This window comes from Scyliorhinus torazame, chromosome 1, assembly GCF_047496885.1.
Source record: "Scyliorhinus torazame isolate Kashiwa2021f chromosome 1, sScyTor2.1, whole genome shotgun sequence".
In the NCBI taxonomy this organism is placed as follows: Eukaryota; Metazoa; Chordata; class Chondrichthyes; order Carcharhiniformes; family Scyliorhinidae; genus Scyliorhinus; species Scyliorhinus torazame.
In genome coordinates, this window is record NC_092707.1 from 410,611,485 (window position 1) to 410,629,452 (window position 17,968).

At 55.4% G+C, this 17,968-nt stretch overlaps 1 protein-coding gene across 1 annotated transcript in view; it reads left to right on the forward strand.

Moving 5' to 3' along the window:
* Positions 1 to 17,968, forward strand: part of LOC140428393 (uncharacterized) — a 40,227-nt gene that overhangs the window by 12,048 nt on the left and 10,211 nt on the right. Inside the window, exons 3-5 of the mRNA XM_072514804.1 lie at positions 9,537 to 9,687; positions 13,725 to 13,768; positions 15,398 to 15,450. Coding sequence (XP_072370905.1) covers positions 9,537 to 9,687; positions 13,725 to 13,768; positions 15,398 to 15,450 — 248 coding nt within the window. The remainder of the gene's footprint in view (positions 1 to 9,536; positions 9,688 to 13,724; positions 13,769 to 15,397; positions 15,451 to 17,968) is intronic.

Here is a 17,968-nt window from a genome sequence, read left to right on the forward strand (position 1 = left end):
GCCCTGTATCCCGGGCACGGCCGCAGAGTTGCCCCACGCCACAGCCAGCATCTGTGGAGGGAAGTGGCAGAGGCCGTCACCGCTGTGGCCCTGACACCACGGACAGGCACCCAGTGCCACAAGAAGGTGAACGACCTCGTCAGAGCAGGCAGGGTGAGCCTCCCCATATCCCCCCCTCCCCCATATCCCCCATATCCCCCCTCCCCCATATCCCCCCTCCCCCATACCCCCCCTCCCCCATACCCCCCCTTCCCCATAGCCTCCCTCCCCCATATCTCCCCTCCCCCATATCTCCCCTTCCCCATATCCCCCCTCCCCCATATACCCCCCTCCCCCATATCCCCCTTCCCCATATCCCCCCCTCCCCCATATCCCCCACCCCATATCCCCCCTCCCCCATATCCCCCCTCCCCCATATCCCCCCTCCCCCATATCCCCCCTCCCCATATCCCCCCCTCCCCCATATCCCCCCCTCCCCCATATCCCGCCTCCCCCATATCCCCAAGTGAATCCAGCCCTAACCTTAACCTCTGCAATGCACGCGCAACCGATGGCGTGCATTCATATACCTGCCTAACAGTGTTGCCTTTTACCCCTGCCACCCCCCCCCCACAGGAGAAGCGCGCACACAACAATAGGGAGCATGTGAGGACTGGAGGAGGCCCCGCTGATGAGAGGCCACTGACCGAACACCAGGAACGGGCCCTGGAACTGGCTGGCGGACCTGAGGACCGGGAGGTTGCTGATGCAGAGGTCGGGGGCGTACTAGCAAGTGAGCCACCGACAGCCCGTCCCCATATCCCCCCTCCCCTATATACCCCTCCCCCGTTTCACCTGATCACTGCCTGATGTCTAACCATGCATGCTTCATTGTGTATCGCAGGCCCAAACGTCCAGGCACACATCCCCGCAGATGCAGACAGCAGGATGCCCCTCGGAGACCACGGGAGACGGAGAGACCTGCACCCTCCAGCATGCGACGCCCGCAGGATGCCCCTCGCACACCACGGGAGATGGAGAGACCTGGAGCAACAGGGAGACGACACCCCCGTCACGTGCGGGAGCGACCACCCAGCGACGAGGGGGGCAGCCACAGGCCCCCGTCACATCCGAGCCAAGACACCACTACCCAGGACACCACTACCCAGGACACCACTACCCGGGACACCACTACCCGGGACACCCCTACCCGGGACACCACTACCCGGGACACCACTATCCGGGACACCACTACCCAGGACACCACTACCCGGGACACCACTACCCGGGACACCACTACCCGGGACAGCAGTACCCGGGACAGCACTACCCAGGAAGACGAAATACCGGACAGTGACTCAGAGTGGATGGGTGGAGACGAACCCCCACCCCAAAGTGCCATGGACTCAGAGTGGGACGAAGAGCACGACACAACGCCACTGCTGTCACCAACACCCTCCACCATCGCAGAAACACTCACCACGGTTGGGCACTTTAGTGATGAGGCGTCTGGTACACTCACTGGTGCGCACAACACAGCCGTCCCGGTACAGCAGGTGGAGGTAGGAGCAGCAGAGGGGCCGGGCGGTCGGAGGGCAGCCCAGCCCAACCGAACATCTGCCGCCCAGATGGATCCCGGGTTCCTGGAGTTACCACACTCACACATAGATCCGATGCAACCACCGACCCGGAGACGAGCGAAGAGGATGACGGGCGGCTTGCGGCGGCTGCGGTCGCAGGTGGAGGAGTCCACCCGCGTCCAGGAGCTGGGAGTCGTGCCGGTCATGCGTGCCACCCAGGCCGACACCGCACGGGTGGCGTCCGCGGTGGAGGCAATGGGTGCGACAGTGTCAGAAATGGGGAACGGTTTGCGAGGCCTGGGGCTTTCCGTGCAGGCGGCGTCTGTGGCCCAGGAAATGGCTGCCCTCTCACAGGAGGCCATGGCCCAGTCTCAGCAGGCCATGGCCCAGTCTCAGCAGGCCATGGCCCAGTCTCTGCAGGCCATGGCCCAGTCTCTGCAGGCCATGGCCCAGTCTCTGCAGGCCATGACCCAGTCTCTGCAGGCCATCGCTGAGGGCATCGGCGCCAGTGGCCATGTGCGAGCTGGCGTCGCACTATCACAGACAGGGTTTGCCAACCCCCTGGGCTCCATGGCTGCAAACCTGCAGACCCCTGTCGATACCAGCATGGGCCTCCAGGACTGGCAGCGCCAGACGTCGGGGGGGCGTCGGATGGCCAGTCCGTTCGCATCCCCCACCCATGTAGAGGCCTGGGGGCCATCGGGCACCCCGAGGGAGGAGGAGGTGGTGTGGTCCGTCCCGGCTCCCTCTGTAGGGGAGGTCCCGGTACACCGCGACACATCGGACTCCCCCCCTTCCGTCCCAGGTGCATCGGGTGGGCAACGGGCAGGACAGGTTGGCAGCTCGCCATCCCAGTCGCCCGGGCCGCAGCCTGGCCCATCTAGGCCAGGACGCCCCAGGAAACGGCCGCCAAAGGGATTCCGTGTCAGAGGGCAGGAATCACAGGAGTCCACCTCCAGTTCTGCTGTACCGTCTGGGGAACCACGTAGACGTAGTCAAAGGGCCCGTAAGGCCAAACAATTAGACACTGAATAAGTTGGCACGGTTGCAGGGCACAGATGAGTTTTCGGGGCTAGGGCACGTGCATGAACTCCTTTGGTTATTAAAGTCAATGTTACACCTACCGAAGCTGCCTTTGTGCTCTGTCCAAAGTGTGCGGGGGTGTCATGTACGTTGAGCGCAAGTGTGTGTGTGAGGGGTGGTCTTACCTCAGCCCCAGGTGAGTCTGCCCCCTTCCCCCTGGACCGCCATCAACATCCCCCGGGCAGAGGACGGGACTGTGCGCTGCAGTGTCACAGCCGCATGCAGGGATGGTCCGGGTGGATGGTGGTACTGTGGCCATGGGTCAGACATAGTCCAACGATGTAGAGCCAGGAGCTCACCGCAGGGCGGGTTGTCATCATCCTCCATGGCCTGCGATAGACACGCGTCCACCTGCAACTGTGTGAGCCCGGCCCGTTGTGCCGCAGGTGGATCGGCAATGGGGGGGGGGTGGTGTGCATGCGGGTGGGGTGGGTGGGGTTGGGGAGGGGGGTGAGGGTGCTGGGTGGGTGGATGGGTGGGGGGTGTGGGTGGTCGGCTGTTGCCATGGTGTGCGGTCTGTGGCCATACTACCCGATTCCCACGCCCATCTAGTCAGTGAAGCGGGCGTCTATCAGTCTGTCCCGTGCCCGCTGGGCCAGCCGGTAACGGTGGACAGCAACCCGCCTGTGTCTACCCCGTCTGCCCTGACCATTGCCCCCATCCCCCTCATCTGGGGAGGACTGTGCCTCTTCCTGCTGCTCCTCCACTCCGCCCTCCTCTGCCTGCGGCACATCGCCCCTCTGTTGGGCTATGTTGTGCAGGACGCAGCACACCACAATGATGCGGCCGACCCTATCTGACCGATACTGGAGGGCGCCCCCAGAGAGGTCCAGGCACCTGAAACTCATCTTCAGCACGCCAAAGCACCTCTCGATCACTCCCCTTGTCGCTACATGGGCATCATTGTAGCGGTTCTCCACCTCATTGCGTGGCCTCCATATAGGCGTCATCAGCCACGATCGCAATGGGTAGCCCCTGTCGCCCAGCAACCAGCCCCTCAGCCGGGGATGGCGTCCCTCGTACATGCCGGGGATGGATGACCGCGACAACACGAATGAGTCGTGTACACTGCCTGGGTGACTGGCGCAGACGGGCAGGGTCATCATGCGGTGGTCGCAGACCACCTGTACGTTCATCGAATAGGTCCCCTTCCTATTAGTGAACACGGCCCTGTTATCTGCAGGTGGCCGCACGGCGATGTGCATTCCATCGATCGCGCCCTGGACCATGGGGAACCCGGCCACGGCAGAGAAGCCCACGGCCCGGGCATCTTGGCTGGCCCAGTCCACGGGGAAGTGAATGTAGCGGTGCGCCATGGCATATAGGGCATCTGTCACTGCCCGGATGCACCGGTGCACCGATGTCTGCGATATGCCGGACAGGTCCCCACTCGGTGCCTGGAATGACCCCGTTGCATAAAAGTTCAGGGCCACCGTAACCTTGACGGACACGGGGAGAGGGTGTCCCCCACCAGTGCCACGCGGTGACAGGTGTGCCAGCAGGTGGCAGATGTGTGCCACGGTTTCCCGGCTCATCCGGAGTCTCCTCCTGCATTCCCGGTCCGTGAGGTCCTGGTATGACTGCCTGGGCCGGGACACACGGGGCGCCCTCGGGTGCCTCCGTTGCCGTGGGGCCGCGACGTCCTCCTCCCCCTCCTCGTCCTGTCGGTCAGGTGTCCCTCCAGCCTGGGCGGCTGCCGCCTGCCCCTCTGCAGCAGCCTGGGCCGCCTCTCTGGCACGCTCCTCCTCCTCCTCCTCCTCATCCAGGGCAACATAGACATGAGCGGCAGCCGCCACGGCGCCCAACATCGCTGGATGATCTGAAAACATGACGGCCTGGTGGGGGGGAGGGGAACGACGACATGTCATCATTGCCCATATCCCCTCCTCCCCCCAGCCATGTGGCATGGACCGCATGGGTCCAACTTTTGGAGGCTGGCACCTGGCAAGGTGGACCAACTCACTTGCCCTCCCATCCCCCTCCCCGGCACGGACCCCCCCCATCCCCCTCCCCGGCACGGACCCCCCCATCCCCCTCCCCGGCACGGACCCCCCCCCAACCGCCATCCCGGCACGGACCCCCACATACCCCTCCCCAGCACGGACCCACCCCGCATCCCCCTTCCCAGCACGGACCCCCCCCATCCCCCTCCCCGGCATGGACCCCCCCCCCAACCTCCATCCCGGCACGGACCCCCCCCCCCAACCTCCACCCCGGCACGGACCCCCCTATCCCCCTCCCCGGCACGGACCCCCCACCCAACCTCCACCCCGGCACGGACACCCCCCCAACCTCCACCCCGGCACGGACCCCCCCATCCCCCTCCCCGGCACGGACCCCCCCCACCAACCGCCACCCCGGCACGGACCCCCCATCCCCCTCCCCAGCACGGACCCCCCCCCATCCCCCTCCCCAGCACGGAACCCCCCCCATCCCCCTCCCCGGCACGGACACCCCCGTCCAACCTCCACCCCGGCACGGACACCCCCATCCCCCTCCCCGGCACGGACCCCCCCCCCCAACCGCCACCCCGGCACGGACCCCCCCAACCCCCTCCCCAGCACGGACCCCCCCAACATCCCCCTCCCCAGCACGGAACCCCCCCCCAACCCCCTCCCCAGCACGGACCCCCCCCATCCCCCTCCCCAGCACGGAACCCCCCATCCCCCTCCCCAGCACGGATCCCCCCCCACCCCCCCCCCGGCACGGACCCCCCCCACCCAACCTCCACCCTGGCACGGACCCCCCCATCCCCCTCCCCGGCACGGACCCCCCCCAACCTCCACCCCGGCACGGACCCCACCCCCCAAACTCCACCCCGGCAAACTCCACACCGGCACGGACCCCCCATCCCCCTCCCCGGCACGGACCCCCCCCCCAACCTCCACCCCGGCACGGACCCCCCCCATCCCCCTCCCCGGCACGGACCCCCCCAACCTCCACCCCGGCACGGACCCCCCCATCCCCCTCCCCAGCACGGACCCCCCCCATCCCCCTCCCCAGCACGGACCCCCCCCCATCCCCCTCCCCGGCACGGACCCCCCCCCCAACCTCCACCCCGGCACGGACCCCCCCCCCAATCGCCACCCCCGGCACGGACCCCCCCATTCCCCTCCCCGGCACGGACCCCCCCCAACCTCCACCCCGGCACGGACCCCCCCATCCCCCTCCCCAGCACCGACCCCCTCCCGGCACTCCCCCGGAGCCCAGCCTACTCTAACCACCCCCCCCCCCCCCCCCGCCGCACACACACACACACAACCCGAGACACACCTCTCCTCACGCATTCAGACTGCGGCCACGCCATTGCCTGCCCAGAGCCAACCCCCCTGGCCGTCACTCACCTCCACGCTGGTCGGCGTGAGCCTGGAGCACAGGGTCACGCCGATGAAAAGGAGGTTTAATTTACGTCGACGTGAACGGTCATCACGTTGGCCCATCCGGAAGGGAGAATATCGGCAGGCCGAAAATCGGCTGCCTTGCGCAGACCCGTGACATTCTCCGTGGCAGCGGCGACATTAACGCCCCGCCGACTTTTCTTCCTTCGGAGACTTCGGCAACCGGCGGGGGCGGGATTCACGGCGGCCAACGGCCGTTCTCCGACCCGCTGATGAGAATGACGCCCCTGGTTCTCGCTTTTTAACACCGAACATTCCCTTTAAACACTTTGGAACCTTCAGACTGGTGTTTAACTTGTTGATATTTTTTTCTTAAAGGTGCGAATGCTCCAGTCCTTATCCAGTCTCCGAGTCTGGAACGTGTCACAGAGGGTCAGACTGCACGGTTACAGTGCACCATGCGGAACGCCGCAGTGACACACACCGATGTTCACTGGAACCGGGAGCTGCCAGGGAAAGATATGGAGAGGATTTTAACACATGATATAAAGAACAACACACGATGGAGTCCAGGTTTCACTGAGCGTTTCCATCCTTCCCGAGACACGTCCAATAAAACCTTCATCCTGACAATCAGCAACGTGCAGCCCAGTGACACTGCCGTCTATTACTGCTCCGTGTGGGGAGACATCAGTGGGAATGGATCACAGCTGAATGTAACCAGTAAGTACAGTTCCCATGATTCTCCTGTGGTTTTATTCACAGATAGAATCTTCTTGAACTTATCTTCCAGAACTTAAATTCTTTGTCTCCTTTGTTTACTCGGGTTTTTGCCAATGTGGTGCCTCGAGCTGTTTTGTTTTATATTCATACTTTATTGACAAGATGCCATCCCTAACTGCCCTGGAAAAGGTGGTGGTGAGCTGCCTTCTTGAACCGCTGCACTCCATGTGGTGTAGGTACTGCTGTTAGGGAGGGAGTTCCAGGATTGTGACCCAGCGACAGTGAAGGGACGGCGATACATGTTGTTACGACACCCTGGGCCAGCGCACGGTCAGTTCCAGCCCCACAGATCCCAGAGTCCCAACATAAGTGAATTAACCAGTAATTTGTGTATTTTCCTCAGATCTTTGACCCTTGACTTCTCCAATGAGTTACAGGCACCAGATTTGAAAGTAAAACATTTGAACTGTTTCTTTATAAAAAGAGTAAAAGATGAACATATAATGGAAATAATGTAACACTGATCTACTAGTCTGACTATTCCCCAAACACCGTCCCTCCCTCCACCCACATGCACACAAGACAGACACACAGGGGGGAAGGGAAAGGATCAAAATGATGGGGATTAAACTGGGTGTGAGATATTTGAGGATCTTTGCTGCTGAGGTTGAGGTCCTTGTAGGCCGTGATCTCTTCAGAATGCGAGGTGTTGAACCATCGGAGGGTTTGGAACCTCAAACTGGGCCATTCAGGCCGGATTCTCAGGCCGTAGGATCCCCTCTGGGGACAGGCTTCAACTTGTGTTGAGCTGAGCGTTACCCACGGAAGATGCACTTCAAACCTGCTGAGTTTCTGATATGTGGTCAGCTTCAGCAGACTCACCAACAACTTGTCTCAGTTACACAGAATATTAGAGCAGCATTTTCCTGAGGCCTTTGAGAGGTCTGGTACTTTTAATGGGAGAGGAACCGGAAAGATCCCCCTCCCCAGCTCTGTATTCAGGTTTTGAGTACTCACTAACTGCTCTGTGTACCTGAAGGGGGTTCAAACTGAGATTTGAGAGAGAATCCCCCTCTTCTGGGAGAGAGATTCAAGAGGATTCTGCTCAGCTCAGCAGTTTGGAAAAATCTGGGTTGGCCGGCACCGATTCGTCCTCCAACACGGCCAGAGACTTCTCAGCTCACACTCTCCTTGGCATTCCGTGGATCACAACAGTTTTGCGTGTTTCTGTAACATGGCCAACATGCATTGTCCCCCAGTCTCTAACTGAGACAGAATCTGAGGGTTTAGTTCAGAAGGAGGTGGTTTTGGTGGTTGAACAGGTTTGAATTCCCCACCATGGGTGGTTAACAGACTGTCCCTGGTACTTCCCTCCAACTTGGTCGACACTCCTTGACACCTTCTCTATACCTGACTCTGTCTGTCCCTCACCACTCGCCATGTGAACCTGTCTACATCACACTCTCAGACAAATAATTCCAGATCCTAACCACTCGCTGTGTGAATCTGTCTCCACCACACTCTCAGACAGAACATTCCAGATCCTAACCACTCGCTGTGTGAATCTGCCTCCACCACACTCTCAGACAGTACATTCCAGATCCTCACCACTCGCTGTGTGAATCTGTCTCCACCACACTCTCAGACAGTACATTCCACATCCTAACCACTCGCTGAGTGAATCTGTCTCCACCACACTCACAGACAGAACATTCCAGATCCTAACCACTCGCTGAGTGAATCTGTCTCCACCACACTCTCAGACAGAACATTCCAGATCCTAACCACTCGCTGTGTGAATCTGCCTCCACCACACTCTCAGACAGTATATTCCAGATCCTAACCACTCGCTGTGTGAATCTGTCTCCACCACACTCACAGACAGTACATTCCGGATCCTAACCACTCGTTGTGTGAATCTACCTCCACCGCACTCTCAGACAGTACATTCCTGATCCTAACCACTCCCTGTGTGAATCTGTCTCCACCACACTCACAGACAGTACATTCCGGATCCTAACCACTCGTTGTGTGAATCTACCTCCACCGCACTCTCAGACAGAACATTCCGGATCCTAACCACTCCCTGTGTGAATCTGTCTCCACCACACTCACAGACAGTACATTCCGGATCCTAACCACTCGTTGTGTGAATCTACCTCCACCGCACTCTCAGACAGAACATTCCGGATCCTAACCACTCGTTGTGTGAATCTACCTCCACCGCACTCTCAGACAGAACATTCCGGATCCTAACCACTCGCTGTGTGAATCTGCCTCCACCGCACTCTCAGACAGAACATTCCAGATCCTAACCACTCGCTGTGTGAATCTGTCTCCACCACACTCTCAGACAGAACATTCCAGATCCTAACCACTCGCTGTGTGAATCTGTCTCCACCACACTCTCAGACAGAACATTCCAGATCCTAACCACTCGCTGTGTGGAAGAAGTTTTTTCTTCATTTTGCATTTGCCTTTTTTGCAAATTATTTTTTTGCCCTCTGTCTTAATCTTTTCATAAAGGGGAACAGTTTCTCCCTGTCTGCTCTGGTCAGAACTCCTGTGATTTTGAACATCTCTGTCAAATCTCCTCTGATCCTTCTTCTCTCCAAGGAGAATGGTCCAACTTCTCCAATATATCCCCGGAACTGAAGTTCCTCATCCCTGGATCCATTGTCTTGAATCTTTGCTGCTCTCTCTCCGATACCTTCACATCCTTCCGAATGTGCGATACCCAGAACTGGCTGTAATATTCTGATTGAGGCTGAACTAATATCTGAAGCTGAATATACTGAAGCTGCCGTGTGTGTAACATTCTGATACTTTACAGAACAATCATCCGACCAGAATCCCGGGACAGCAGATGCGATTGTTTTAAGCACGGGTATAATCCTGGCCTTTGTTGTCTTGCTCTGCTTCGCTCTGCTCACACGTTATCTTGTAAAAACGAGGTTGTACTCTGCAAAGAACTCCACACAAGGGTAAATATGAATCATCTTGTGTCTGATACTGTTACTGCACAGGGTGATTATTTTATAACTTGCTGCTTTTAGTGAGGAGCCACATTCCCCTTGCAGCCTATCGTTCAAGTGTGTGAGCTGCTACTGTTGAGACCAACACATGTGCCAGTGCTTGACTGGTGCCAGTCATCTCCAACTGTCCTGGCATCACAACCACCCCAGTATTGACCAACAGGCACCTAACTGCTGCTGCTGAGAGCCAGGATGGTTTTCACAGTTGAAGCACTAAACCTCGCCCTTCGGACATTAGTGCTGGATAATTGCCCCCCTCGCCCTGTGTGCTGGTTCAGTGCCCGTGTCTCGCTGGCTGCACAGTCCCTCATGGTGGTTAGAACAAACAAGTGTTCATGCTCTCTGTCCAAACAGCCCATGTCGGCCTTTATCCTCCCCACAAGGAAATAGTTCTAATCATATTCACACCATATTCCAATATCTCTTCAGCTGTCTTTTTCATCACCTCCCTCTCCAATCTAATCTCAAATGATGACATTATTTCTGCCTCACCCACTAGTCTGGGTGAATCCCACATCCTCCCGACTCTGTGTCAAGATATTTATCTGCCCTATTCTAGTCTTTTCCATAAGCTTGTATCCAGAGCTCCTCAATCTTCACCCTCCCTGTAAAAGTCTGCTTCCATCTCTTCCATCCCAAGTTTAAAGAATTTTGAAGACCTTTGATCATATTGCTCTGCAATCTGGGTTCTGCTAATGATAAAAAATGTCTCCCGTCTTTCTTTGTATTTGTTTTGCTGACACCAGACCCAATCCCAGTGAATCTCTCCTGTTTCCTCACTAACGCCTGACAGCTTAATCAGCTTGGAGTGGAGAGCTCTCTAGCATGTCTTCAAAAACTGATATAACTTTCACTGTCAGTGAACGACAGACACTCTCGGTGTTTCGTAACTAACATTCAAAACATTAAAATGTTCCAGGGAATATTGTGCAAAATGGGTGTTGAAATTTCCAGGTTGTAACGAGACAGCAGTGAGTGCATGGCCCAGATAGCAGAAAATCCCAGTATTCATTGTGGATTCACTGGGAGCCCAGGGGAATCCTGACCAGTCTGGTTTGGGTGGTGTGACCATGGACATCTGCACAGTTTGCATTGCTTTGATAGAAATGAGATGGATAAGATTTCCCAGGAGAAGTCCGCACTGTTTCCAGCCCTTTCTCAAAGTGTGACATGCTTTGTGTTTATTGAGTTGGGAGGTTAATAGGGGGGTGAAAAAGGCAGATGGGACACTTGCCTTTATCAATCGGGGCATCGATTACAAAAGCAGGGAGGTCATGTTGGAGTTTTATAGAACTTTGGTGAGGCCACAGCTGGAGCACTGTGTGCAGTTCTGGGGCGAAATTCTCCGACCCCCCGCCGGGTCGGAGAATCGCCGGGGGCTGGCGTGAATCCCGCCCCCGCTGGTTGCCGAAGTCTCTGGCACCGGAGATTCGGCGGGGGCGGGAATCGCGACGCGACGGTTGGCGGGACCCCCCGTTCGATTCTCCGGCCCGGATGGGCTGAAGTCCCGCCGCTAAAATGCGTGTCCCACCGCGTAAATTAATTCACCTACCTTACCGGCGGGACAAGGTGGCGCGGGCGGGCTCCGGGGTCCTGGGGGGGGCGCTGGGCGATCTGGCCCCAGGGGATGCCCCCACGGTGGCTTGGCTCGCGATCGGCGCCCACCGATCCGCAGGGCGGCCTGTGCCGTGGGGGCACTCTTTCCCTTCCGCCTCCGCCAGGGTCTCCACCATGGCGGAAGCGGAAGTGACTCACTCCACTGCGCGTGCGCGGGAATGCTGTCAGCGGCCGCTGACGCTCCCGCGCATGCGCCGCCCGGAGATGTCATTCCGCGCCAGCTGGCGGGGCACCAAAGGCCGTTTCCGCCAGCTGGCGGGGCGGAAATTCCTCCGGCGCCGGCCTAGCCCCTCAATGTTGGGGCTCGGCCCCCAAAGATGCGGAGCATTCCGCACCTTTGGGGCGGCGCGATGCCCGTCTGATTTGTGCCGTTTTTGGGCGCCAGTCAGCGGACATTGCGCCGTTTCTGGAGAATTTTGCCCCTGGTAACCACATTATAGGAAGGGTGTGATCGCACTGGAGGGGGTGCAGAGGAGATTCACCAGGATGTTGCCTGGGATGAAACGTTGAAGTTATGGAGAAAGGTTGAATGGATTTGGGTTGTTTACTCTGGAGCAGAGAAGACTGAGGGGTGACCTGATCGAGGTGGACAAGATTATGAGGGGCATGGACTGGGTGGATAGGGAGCAGCTGTACCCCTGAGATGAAAGGTCGGTTACAAGGGGACACAAGTTCAAGGTGAGGGGCAGGCAGTTTCGAGGGGATTAGAGGAAAATCTCTGGCACCGGAGATTCGGCGGTGAGGGTCTGAAACCCACTACCTGGGAGGATGGTGAGGGTCTGGAGCGCACTGCCTGGGAGGGGGGTGAGGGTCTGGAACGCACTGCGTGGGAGGGTGGTGACGGTCTGGAACGCGCTGCCTGGGAGGGTGGTGAGGGTCTGGAACGCACTGCCTGGGAGGGTGGTGAGGGTCTGGAACGCACTGCCTGGGAGGGTGGGAGAGGCGGGTTGCCTCACATCCTTTAAAACGTACCTGGATGAGCACTTAGCCGTCATAATATTCAAGGTTATGGACCAAGTGCTGGTCAATGGGATTAGGTCGGCGGGTCAGGTGTTTGTCATGCATCGGTGCAGACTCGATGGGCCGAAGGGCCTCTTCTGCAGAATCTGTGTGATTCGGTGATATAAAGATTAACGTCACCAATCCTGAGCTCCCAGGAGAAAGGGAAGAGACTGAAACAGGTGCTGTCACCTTGTCCCCATCTCAAACTCCCTGTGTCCACTGCTCCTCGCTCTGGACTTTCTCTCTCACTCTCTGGGATACGGGAGGCAAAATAAATCAATCAGGGCTGAAATATTTTCTAAATGATCGGTTTATTGATATTAAGACACAAGGGCAGGGATTCCCCCAAATCGCGGCAAAGTGTTGCCGCCGGAGTAAACACCAGAGTGTTTCACGCTGGCATCAATGGGCCTCTTGGCCCAGCGATTCTGCACCCCACAGGGGCCCAGCACGGCGCTGGAGTGCTTAACGCAGCTCCGGCTTCCGATACGGGCCCCAGCACATCCGACTGCGGATCCGCGCATGCATACGGCGGCAGGCCGCGGATCCGCGCGCGGCTGCCGTATTCACGCCGGCCCCTGCACAACATGGCGGATCCCTTTAGTGGCCCGGCACTGAAGAAGAAATGCCCCCCCGGAGTCTGATCCCCCACAACCCCCCCCCCCCCCCCCCCCCACAACCAGGACGGCTACTGCAGCCGCGACACCGAGCGCCCGCCGGGTGAAACCATACGGGAACCATGTCGACGGAACTCGGCCGGTCGACCGCAGAGAATCGCCGTGGGGCCTCTTTCAACGGCCCCGGCCGGCGCCGCATCGACTGCGCGCGCTACGGGTGCCGATTCTCCAGCCGGCGGAGAATCACGTCTCGGCGTCAGACCCGATCGCGGGCGTTCTTCGCCCCCGCGCCAATCGCGATTTAAGCGTGGAGGCTCGAGAATCCCGCCCAAGATGTTTCTAAACTTATCCAGGCGTGGAAATTGGAAACAAGGGTCTTCGCTCCCTCCGGGAGACCAAAGGTGAATCGTTCATTTCTCTGATGTTACGGCTGCTTCTTGTCCCGGATGTGAAATCATTGCAAAATTAGAAGTTTCTCAAACAACTCTTTCACTTCCAAAGTCTGAAATTAGAATAAGATGCATGAGCTTGATCAAACTTCCCAGCATGCCTTCTGATTTGGGTCACATTGTGGAGCCAATTCTGCTTATTTAGGAAATGATTCCGGATATCCGGCTCATCCATGTCATTGTCCTTAAAAACTGGAATCAAAGGCGCATGTTGGAAAACCTAAAATCCGTCTCCGCCAAGAATGTGACCTGTTGTTCTGCAGTAACGCTGCAATGAAGCTAATGTGTGGCATTTCTTTAGGATCCCTGATGAAGACCAGAACCCTGTGTATGCAACAGTGGACGGTGAGTAAACTAATTCAACCATTGTTGCAACGCTCACCGGGAATTACTCTCGATCCCAGATACCCCTTTGATGCTGTTAGTTTTGGGATGTAATTAACATGCTAATAATTTGACCAATTTATTTGTCTGATTTGCAAAGTTTACTATTAAATACTGTAAAGCTACATCGGACAGAATGAAGATGGTTGGAGGCTGTCCCCAGCCCTGTAGCTGCAGAGTGTGAGACATACCCTCAGGGTGGCAATGTTACAGCGAGTGACCCCAAAAAGATAAACTTTCAGACATAGAAAGTCCACGGAACGGCCTCCTATATTTCACCAGCGTCTGGAATCTCCTTGTAGAGTGATCACATTGTCAGTTCTCAGAGCAATTCCTGGCAATAGAGATGGTTAAGAGTTGACCGATTAGTTTGATATGAGAGTTTTTGATTGAATCGAGAGAGAAAAACTATTTGCTCTGGCGAGTGGGTTAACAACTAGAGATCAGAGATTTAAAATCGTTGGGTAAAGATCGAGAGGGGAGATGGAGAGAAATGTTTTTCACTCAGAGAATTGTCGGGATCTGAAACGCTCGCCCTGAAAATGTGGAGGAAGCTGATTCCAGAAATCATCTTAAAAGAGAGTTGGGCAGGTACTTGCTCTGGAGGGAGAGCAGCGAAGGTTTACCAGGCTGTATCCTGGATGGTGGGACTGTCCTATGAGGAGAGACTAAGTGGGTTAGGATTATATTCATTGGAGTTTAGAAGAGTGAGAGGGAATCTCATAGAAACTTACAAAATTCTAACAGGATTAGACAGGGTAGATTCAGAAAGAATGTTCCCGATGGTGGGGGAGTCCAGAACTAGGGGTCATAGTTTGAGGATAAGGAGTAAACCTTTTAGGACTGAGGTGAGGAGAAATTTCTTCACCCAGAGAGTGGTGAATCTGTGGAATTCGCTACCACAGAAAGTCGTTTGTTAAGTAATGGGTTAAGAGACATTCCTATTAGTTGTCTTATGTTAAGTATCCAATAATTGACACTGATATGTAAAGAGGCTTCAGGTGGCCTTTGTGTCAGGTGATGTGATGTTAGAGTTTTGAGCAGAGTCTGTTGAAGTACATTAAAGGTGTTTGTGGAAAAGGAGCAGAACTTTTGACTCTTTATACAACAGCAGCTAACCGGCTAACATAGTTGAGGTCAAAACATTGTGTAATTTAAAGAAGGAATTAGATTTTGCTCTTGGGGCTAAAGGAATCCAGGGATATGGGGGGAAGGTGGGATCAGGGTATTGAACTTGATGATCAGCCATGATCATAATGAATGGGGGAGCAGGCTCGAAGGGCCGAATGGCCTCCTCCTGCTTCTATTTTCCATGTTTCTGTGTATGTCTCAGAAATTTACAGGATTCCGGATGAAAAGCAGGAATGTGGGATTGGGCACAATGGCCCTTGAAAGAACCAGCACAGGTTCAATGGGCCGAATGGCCTCCTCCTGTTCTCTGATGAACTTTATAATGGAGAGGAGGCCTCATGTCTCCCGGGAAAACTGCCCAAGTCACTCCGGAATTTTCATTTGCTGTCATTCCAAGTTTCCAGAGCTCGACCTTTACATGGATTTATTCTGAAGAAACATCTTTGTCTTTTCTTTCAGATAAAACACGGAGCAGCAATCAAGAGGTTGAAGAAGCTCCTTCTGCTCCTTTGGTAAGGAAATGGAAATGGGGCTTAGCTGCTGTTCTTTGCTGCATTTTCGATTTGCTGCCGTTTCCCAAAATAGGCACCACATCAATTAAAAAGGAGGAGTTTGAATGTTACTGTAAGTTTACAAATCAATCCTTCTGTTCCAGACAGGAGAGTGATAGACAACCTGCTCTGATTTCCCCGCTCCACCTGTCTGTCTGCACAACGTGTTTTCAATTATTTTTAAAGTTGGTGGTGGCATATTTTTCAAATCCATGGGTTCTGTGAACCAATTTACTGATAAACTGCAGAAAACTGGAATTAACAGTAACTCAGAAGGTTAGTTCAAATCTGGGGAGGCAGTTTCATAACTTCCCACTACATCGCACACACCCTCATGCACAACCCTCTCATACACCCTCATGCACCCTCAAACAGCCGCACACTAATAAACTGCAGAAATCTGGAGTTAACAATAACTCAGAAGGTTAGTTTAAACCTGGGGAGGAAGTTTCACAACTTCCCACTCCAAACACACGCACATGCACACGTGCATGCGCACGCACACACTGACCTGATTAACACTACATCCCTGTATGCTTCACCCAATGCCGGTGTTTATGTCGTTACATTGTGTACCTTGTGTTGCCCAATACGTATTTTCTTTTCTTTTATTTTCATGTACTTAATGATCTGCTGAGCTGCTCACAGAAAAATACTTTTCACCCTGCCTCAGTACACGTGACAATAAACAAAATCCAAATCCATACACACTTTCTCTCTGTCATACACACACACACACACATCGGGCATCGGGCAGAAGATACAAAAGTCTGAGAACACAAACAGCTTCTTCTCCACTGTTATCAGACGCCTAACGACCCTCTTATGTACTGATCTGATTAATACTGCTGTATGCTTCACTCGATGCCGGTGTCTATGTATTCACATTGTGGGCCTTGTGTTGCCCTATTATGTATTTTTGTTTCTTGTACTAAATGATCTGTTTGTGCTGCTCGCAGAAAAATACTTTTCACTGTTCCTCGGTCCACGTGACAATAAACAAATCCAATCCAATCCCTACACACACACACCCTCTATCTCACACACACACCCTCTATCCCACACACACACCCTCTATCTCACACACACACCCTCTATCTCACACACACACCCTCTATCCCACACACACACCCTCTATCTCACACACACACCCTCTATCCCACACACACACCCTCTATCTCACACACACACACACTCACACACACCCTCTATCTCACACACACACCCTCTATCTCACACACACACCCTCTATCTCACACACACACCCTCTATCTCACACACACACCCTCTATCTCACACACACACCCTCTATCCCACACACACACCCTCTATCTCACACACACACACACTCACACACACCCTCTATCTCACACACACACCCTCTATCTCACACACACACCCTCTATCCCACACACACACCCTCTATCCCACACACACACCCTCTATCTCACACACACACCCTCTATCTCACACACACACCCTCTATCTCACACACACACACACTCACACACACCCTCTATCTCACACACACACCCTCTATCTCACACACACACCCTCTATCTCACACACACACCGTCTCTCACACACACCCTCTATCTCACACACACACCCTCTATCCCACACACACACTCTATCTCACACACACACCGTCTCACACATACACCCTCTATCCCACACACACACACCCTCTATCTCACACACACACCATCTCTCACACACACTCCCTCTATCCCACACACACACACACCGCCTCACACACACACACACCCTCACACACACTCACACGCATACACCCTCACACACCCTCACACACACAAACCCTCACAAACCCTCTCACACACACACACTCTTGCATCACTGCTCTCTCCCTCACGCGTGCCACCACCCTCTCTCCTTCATTCTGTCGCAAGCTCTTTATTTCTCTTTCTTCCTCTCTCTCTCTCTCTCTCTCTCTCAAACACTGACTTGCATCATCACTGCTTATTTATATTTTCAGACATTTTTTGAAAAGTTTCTAGCACCTTCTATGTGACCAGGTTAAAGTTGGGGACAGAGTTTCTGTGGGTTTCCAACCTGAAACTTGAGCTGTCATCTTTTGAGTTGTGATTTTTTGAGGGGTGATTTTTTGAGCCTCTCCGTCCGTGAGAAAGTCACCGTGGACCCAAACTCTGGAGTGAAGTGAAAAATGTGATTCTCTCCGGCGTGATTGTTGTTTGGAATCTCCCCCCCACCCCCCCCACCCCCCGCGCCGGGGGAGGAGTGAGAATCACACGGTGTGCGATCAGGAACCTCACTGTAATACATCAGCACACCATTACCCAGCACTCTCTCCAGACCTTACCCCCTCCCTCACGGAATCTTGACTCAGCGTGACGTCCCGCCAGCATCATTTACACCAAGGCTGGCCGGGCGTGAGGCAGTCTCAGAGTCTCCACCTCACCAGAGTGACGCCGGTAACTACACCAATCACTTTTATTTC